This window comes from Phaethon lepturus, unplaced genomic scaffold (genome assembly GCF_000687285.1).
Source record: "Phaethon lepturus isolate BGI_N335 unplaced genomic scaffold, ASM68728v1 scaffold12118, whole genome shotgun sequence".
Classification (NCBI taxonomy): Eukaryota; Metazoa; Chordata; class Aves; order Phaethontiformes; family Phaethontidae; genus Phaethon; species Phaethon lepturus.
Window position 1 is genome coordinate 1 of NW_010555548.1, and position 7,224 is coordinate 7,224.

Genomic DNA, 7,224 nt, shown 5'->3' on the forward strand with positions numbered 1-7,224 from the left:
CCGCCTCAGCCTGCGGCAGGAACAGGGAAATCTACAGCACGCCTTGGGCCGAGAGAAGGATCAGCGGAAAGGGCTGGACGGCGGAAGAGGGAAAGGGGAAAGAAAGCGTCCTTCCCTCCTCCTCTTCCCGGAGATGGTGTCGCCCAGTTGGCGTGACGTACATACCCACGCCCCGCCCCGTTCTGAGTGGGCCAGTAAGGAGCAAGACGCCTGGAATTATGAATGGACTGCTACACACGTCACATGCCACCCTTTAAAGGGCAAAGTGAGGGGCCGAGGCTGCGCGGGGCGCGCCGTGGATCCCACCCGGGGACCGGCGGGGCCGGGTCCTGCGCGCTGGAAAAGGGGCTGCTACTGCCAGTTACCGCCTCCCGGGCCCTCACAAAACCTTCCCTTTGACAGCAACGTTTACCCCTGCACCTCCCACCCCCAAAGGCCACAAAGAACATTTAAAAATGACAGTAAAGTTTCTTAATTAAAAAAAAAAAATCTACACTGCTGTACATATACACATTACTTACATTACAAAATCCCAGAGATATATTTGCTGTATCAGCTATGCTCATTTCCTTTCCCTTCGAAGCGGCTCCCTTTGGGTCAAACATCATTCAAATCTGTGAGCAACCAAATAACGGCTACAGGTATTTTGCAGACTTGTCTAACATCACCCTCCAAACCCACACCTGAAATGGTGACAGTATCGAGCAGGGCTGTGTCTGTCACTTGCGTAGCTTTATCGAATTCCATTAAATTAACTCACATGTGAATTTGTTCTGTCTCGACTTTTAAGGACTAACAAAAATAGGTGTTTTGCTCTGTCAGATAAAAAGCTTGGACAACCTGCCCAATGTAGAAAGCAGTTACCACCTGGCACAAGCTGGTAGTAACTATGAAAATGATACCAGTCAAGGTGGAAAGAGAAGGAAAATATCTGGCAATATGTTAAAAATAGAATACAAAGGCTCACGAGTTCTCCAGCAAAGGTTTGCTTGCAAGGTCATATTCATTACAAATATATTTACAACGCCAGAAGTCCAGAACACGCTGTGGGCTGCAGCACAGAAATCCAGCGCCTCTCTGAGAGATGGTAACTGTTCCTGTAGAGAGCAGTAAGTCTGTGCTGGAGGGATGTCTCTCACCTTTGGGAATAAGTGTCCATTTAACTTCTGCACAGGAGCAGAGGAAGAACAAGTTTCATCTCTGCATAAAGTTTTTTTCCAAGGCAGCGGGAGTTCTCTGAAGGGAGTGTATATTGCGTTTCACCCGATCTTCTAGGGTGGAAGTAGATGCACTCTCTAGTTTTAAGCGACTGCAGAAAATTGAACCAACGAAAGAAATCAGAATCTGTTTCCAAACATTACACCACTTCCAGCAGGATTCATCCTCTCCAAGTCATCTACCTAAGTCAATCTAACATAAAACCCAGCCAGTTATTTCCTATTAAAGTCTGCACTGAAAGAACTGAATACCTCTTAGTTTGGCCTGTAACAGATTCAATGCCTTATTTAAGGTCAGTGCTCAGAAATATATTTTCAGTAGCTCTCAAGTCTCCTCCATCTTCCAAATATAACTAACTGTTAATTACAAATGCATCTGCCACAGGGGACTTGGTTGCTTTCTGTGAAGCAAACGAGGGAAAAGCAATGTGTTCCTGAACTGAGGGCAGAGGTCCTCTGGGAGCCCAAACGCCAGAGCTTGTGCTGTAAATGACTACATTAGCTATAGGAGGGAGATGGGATGCTTGTGACACTCACTTACTTTTACTACTTCAGATGACACTGCTGTGCTTTTCTGAATGATCTCCTCCTGCCCATCTCCCTCTTCAAACAACATGCCAATAAACACAGTCTGTCAGCTCAACCAGTTTCTTCTGTGCAGGGAAACACACAAAAATCCCTCTCCACAAAATATTTCGCTCATGGAGAAAATCTGTTGTGATTTTAAGGCACCCTTTTATGTGATCCTAGTTCTAGGCAGCTTCAGGAATTAAGTGTACATTCTCTGATTAATTTATAGAGTCTGGAGAATACTACATTGCAGCAACTCCAAAATATACAACACTGGCCATAGGATCTTTCTCACACACCACTGCACTTTCTGGAAGGCCTTGTGCCACTCCAATTTCCTTTGCCTGCCATGTGCACAAGGGACTGTAAGTTACCACCTGTATTTAGAAATGGTCTTATTTCTTGTTGAGCGCAAGCTCTTGGCACATGGACTCCCAGTGGACTTGCAGGCCTAGAACTGTTGCAAGCTCCTAAAAAACTGAGAACTTTTTTAACATCTGCATGTAAAACACTACTAGGCCTTCTACAGGGTGACAAAAAATAACTGATCACCGGTTTCCAAGTTTGACTACCAAGGCCATCACAGAAACAGCTATCTTTTGGGTTAAGAAGAGAATTTGGGAACAGTAGATGTCAACTAGTTCTACTGTACAACACAGTAGAGATGGATCCTATACCATAACCTGAAACACCTCAAATGTTGAGGCCACCACTCACTCCTGAGCAGCTGTGGCCTGTATTTCCCTTGAATGAAAAAGCAGATAATAAAATACACTCACTTGAAGAACTTCCCATCTCTGGAGTCGAGTTTCTCCAGTTCCCGCTCCAGCTCCTCCTCCTTTCGGTGTTTCCTAAGGTTGTTTGCTCTCTCCTCTTCCCGCCACTTGGCATTTTCCATCATTTCCTGGCGTTTACGCTCTAGCTCCTCTGGAGAGATCTTTCTGTTTGTGTAGAAAACACCACGGCTATGAATCAACATCACACTGGGCCCCCCAGTGCTTTAAGATGATTTATAATCCCCAAAATCAGGAGTGGTTAACATGGTTTCTTCTTTGATAGCAAATCAGCAAAGCTTGTAAGTACATGTCCAAATGTTCTGCTTGACCACACCCTCAAGAAAGAGGGTTTTCTCCCTCTTTTCAGCCTTCTTGTGTTTAACTGACTGGTAAGATGATGCTGTTGGGGTCATATTTTCCTGATGACAGTGAAACAGAATGCTTCTAATTAACAGTCCGTGGGACAAAGACTGACTTCACATTACTGCCTTGCACAGTGATGCGAGACACATGGAGAATCAGCAACCATGTGAGCTGCTTTGGGAAGCTGTCCAAGGTGTTGGCTAACAATCAAGCTCAAGAGCACCAAACTGAGCACTTCAGGACTGTCTGCCTGACTTTCTGGACATCCAGTCCAATCTGCTATACTCAACAGAATAAAATTTAGTTCACAGATTACACCCAGCTGTTTCACAATCACCAGGGCAACTTCCATCCAAAAGCACAGGAACAAGATCTTGCTTACCTTGTGTAACCCAGAGTATGCTGTCGTCGATAGCTCTTTTTAGGGGAAGGGGTTCTAGCTCTCCCTTTCTCCTCCCGATTGCTATGTCTGTAACCCAGAAATATCCTCTTTTTAGCACAGATACATCATCACATCTCTAAACTTTCCCTGGACTTTCTGTATACATTCTGAAACCAAGACGTCTCCTATAACTGCAGGACTGTTACCCGTCCACTGTGAAAACAAATTCTACTGACTCTTAAGATACTGTGAATTTCCATCTATTGTTACTCAGTTTTAATTATTTCATCAGCAAACAATAAATACCTGGTACCTGACTTTATCAGCATTTAGTAAAGATAATTCAACAATTATACCCTTTAAAGAGAATCGTTAGCCCAAATAAAGCACAATGACACGCAATAATCAAACGGTGTACCTAGAAGGAAGGCGTCCCAAATGGAGAGTGCAATTGCAGCCAGCAATTGTTCCTGGCCCCTCCAGGAGCTAACTTGTGTGCTTCCGCACTCTTGCACAACCGCACAGCTCCTGCCTTTACACCCAGAACTGAGCAATAACATGGTCGGAATTCTTAAGTGGTAGAAGGAGACTGAATAAGAGGGATTTTGATTCTAGAGAACTCCCCCACCAGCAGCCCTAAGTTTACATTATCCAGGTTAGCCACACTCACTGTTTACTGTGTCTAGAAGGTGATCTTGACCCCCTGCACCCAGACTGTTCTGAATTCTTCTTGCTAGAGCGTCTCTGAGGGGAGCGGGACTGGCTCCTGGACCTGGAGCGATCCCGGTGCTTGTGGGGGGCCCTCTCCTGGCCGGCAGCTGGAGAGCTCCGAGACCTGCGGCTCTGGTCAGAGTCTCTAACCTGGAATTCAAAAGTGTCTTTCAGGAGAGATGTCTTGTAAGAGCACAACAACAGTGTAAGGCCTCAGACTAGGCTAAGCAGAGGAAGGAGGGTACGTTGTGCTATGTGTTTACTTTTCTCACTTCCCAGGTTCTTATTAACACCTGTGTCTGAAAAGATCATCACCGTATGATGTTCAGTAAATGAAACTGCCAAAACAGAGTATTTGAACTGATGTGTGACTCTGAAGAGAAAATAAGTAAAACTTAACTTGAATTCAGAGCATACAAAAGTCCTACTGGGATTTGAAAGACTTTAGTTTCAAGGTGAGATGGCTCCAAATTGAATCTGAACTTTATTATACCATGACCCACTCAGAATCCTCTTCTAGCTGGTGAAGCAGTTTTGCAACAAGCTACCAAAACTCTTGCTCTTCCCTAACTCAGGGCACTTGCTACTAAAAGAGCTGTGCGAAACACATGTACTTACCTGCAAGCCATATCCTGGGACTTTGTAAGGTGCAGATTTCCAGGAGGAACTGTTCATCCTCTTCTGAGACCTAAAGAGAAGACAGAACAGTACTTTTGAAGCAGATGAAATTCAAGAATATTTTTTAACATTAAAATGTCATAAAAATAATTTAGTGATAAGAAGCCAATAAAGTAACAATAAAAAAACATTTAGACCAATGAAGAGCATTAATTAGAGGATTTGAGGAGGATTTGAAAGACTACATGAAAAACAGGTAACTTCATCAGGAAACAAAGTATTTTTACTACAAAACCTCAAAACATACTTATTTTTGCTTCGCTCCTCATCACTGCTGTCACTTTCACTGCTAGAACTGCGACGTCGATGTTTCTTGTGCTTCTTCTTCTTCTCTTTCTTCTTCTTTTTCTCTTTTTTATCTAAACTGTTTTGCAGCTATAAAGCAAGACACTGTTTCATTAGTAATAGTTAATGTCCCTACGCTTGGGCAGTCAGTATCAGAAGGCAAGGGTCAAAGTAACAGAGTTCTCTGTGGAAAGGCTCCCAAAACGAAACCTAAACCATTTAAAGTCCTCTCTCAAAACTAAAGAGCTTAATGGAGTCTTCCCTAGTGTCAGTTTGGTATCACTGCATGTCAAATCCTATGTCTGCAATGACTCTGTGGTACTAAACCAACAATTAATCGCTAGCTAAAAAAAAAAAGCACACCGGGAGAGCAAGAGGAGGAAAATAACACTAGAGTTGAAAGGAAGAGAAATTGGTTCCTGCAGAGAGACTGATAGAGAACCTTGTTCTATTGTATCTGGAATACAGAAAGCAGAATTTTTTTTTTCCTGTGAAAGAGTCAGGAAATGGGACTCAGCTCCTTATCCTAAATGATACCATTTTGACCTATGATACTCTCCTTCGTTCAGTGTATTCTGTGCTTTGAGTCTGTAAAAGAGTACTGAGATACACCTACCAATTCTTTGATTTTCTTCATTTTAACAGGATTATTCAAAACTTCTCTCTTCTTTTCCTCCTCCCTCTTTCTAAAGCAGAAAAAATTTAGTATTTTAAAGCAACTGAAAATATCATATTTTCATGAAAGATACCAATCAAGTGCAAGCTCTGAAAACACATAAAGGAGCAAAACAGGCAAGTTATGTACATTCAGCAAAATAGATCCAACTAAGGACGAGTCTGTCCTTTTCTTCTCCACTTAAGAGTGCAACTAGTAGTGTAAACAAAAATTTGTTCTGTTACCATCATTCTGCCTACAATGCTTATAAATGCCTGAACTCTCAGAGCAGACCAGATATATTCACATCCACATGAAAAGGTGAGCTAAGCTGGCAGAGATGAATCAATGTGGAACACCAATCTTTGCATTCATATGTATTTACCAATTTCAAGCTAGATGATCTATATAATGATCATCAGATCTTTCAGATCACAAAATCTTAGATTTGAAATCACAACAGCAAAATTATCCAAAAGCAGTAAATTGACTCAAATATGTTATTTGACATTATGTTGCTGTGTCTAGAACACACAATCAAAATCCTATTATCATTTAAGTGGCTGATGACCTCTCTGCGGCCAGGACTGCCACCGACAGCCTAGAACTCACCAAGAGGCAGACATAGTTTTGAGGAACAGACACAATAGTGGTAATTATAAGGAGGACAGCTCTTAGTAAGTTGCTCATACTGATGCTTTGCCTCATCTACTACTGCTTTTAGCTCCACATTTAGTACCTTATCATGAAAAGTGGGTCCTCCCGGATTTTGTTAGCCATATCCAGGACAGAATTGGCACCTGACTTGGCAAAGATGGAGCCTGGGAGAAGACCGGTCTCATTGGAACAGCCTGCATCCTTGTCTTCTGTCTTCTCAAAGACGTATTTGTCCACAGGGCGACCCATAAGGTATTCCTCTCTGTTGACCATGCCTCCAGGACCCTGGTACATCCACTCCAACTTCTCTTCTCTTTTCCTGTTGCAAACAAGACCATCTTATTTGCCTTCTCATAATTTTAAGACACTGGCTTATGAAGGTGAGTGGAAACGTTTTAGCATCAGAGACATTAAACCGAAGGCTCTCTCAGAGGTACCGCGAGCACCTGGACCACCTCACCACACATTACCCGTGGCCCAATGATGGGCAGGGCTGGTAACCACCGGTCTGGGGGCCACCACCTCACCTCACAGTGCCCATGTCCTCAGCGTATCGCTGCATCTCCTCACGCGCTCGCTCCTCCTGCAGCTCCCGCTGCAGCTCCTCGATCTTCTTCCGCTCAGCCTCATGCTTCTGCTCGGCTTTCCACACCTTCTCCACATTGCGCAGGGTCTGAGGGTGCCAACTCTTCTTCAAGTTCTGCAGGAGCGGGGAGACCGGGACGGGACCGTTAATAAAACGCCGCCAAAGGCCCCGCTCGCGCCCCCACGGGCCTTTCCTCGCCAGGGGCCACGGGGACGGGCCCGTCCGCAGCCTTTCCACTCCGGGGCCGAGGCCCAGACAACGCGACACGCTCGTTCCCACCCCACCGAGACGCGCTGGGACCGACGCGCCCGCTGCCTGGGGCGGGGAACCCGCGAGCCCAGCCC

General features: G+C 44.5%; 1 protein-coding gene across 1 annotated transcript; it reads right to left on the reverse strand.

Moving 5' to 3' along the window:
* Positions 1-788: 788 nt before the first annotated feature.
* CWC25 (CWC25 spliceosome-associated protein homolog (S. cerevisiae)) lies at positions 789-6,994 on the reverse strand (the record flags this gene model as incomplete). Its single annotated transcript, XM_010292197.1, has 9 exons — positions 789-1,309; positions 2,567-2,728; positions 3,309-3,395; positions 3,979-4,169; positions 4,638-4,707; positions 4,945-5,072; positions 5,599-5,668; positions 6,377-6,613; positions 6,822-6,994. Coding segments are annotated over 9 exons (1,233 nt in total), but the record flags the coding sequence as incomplete, so codon positions are not given.
* Between the last annotated feature and the right edge of the window lie 230 nt (positions 6,995-7,224).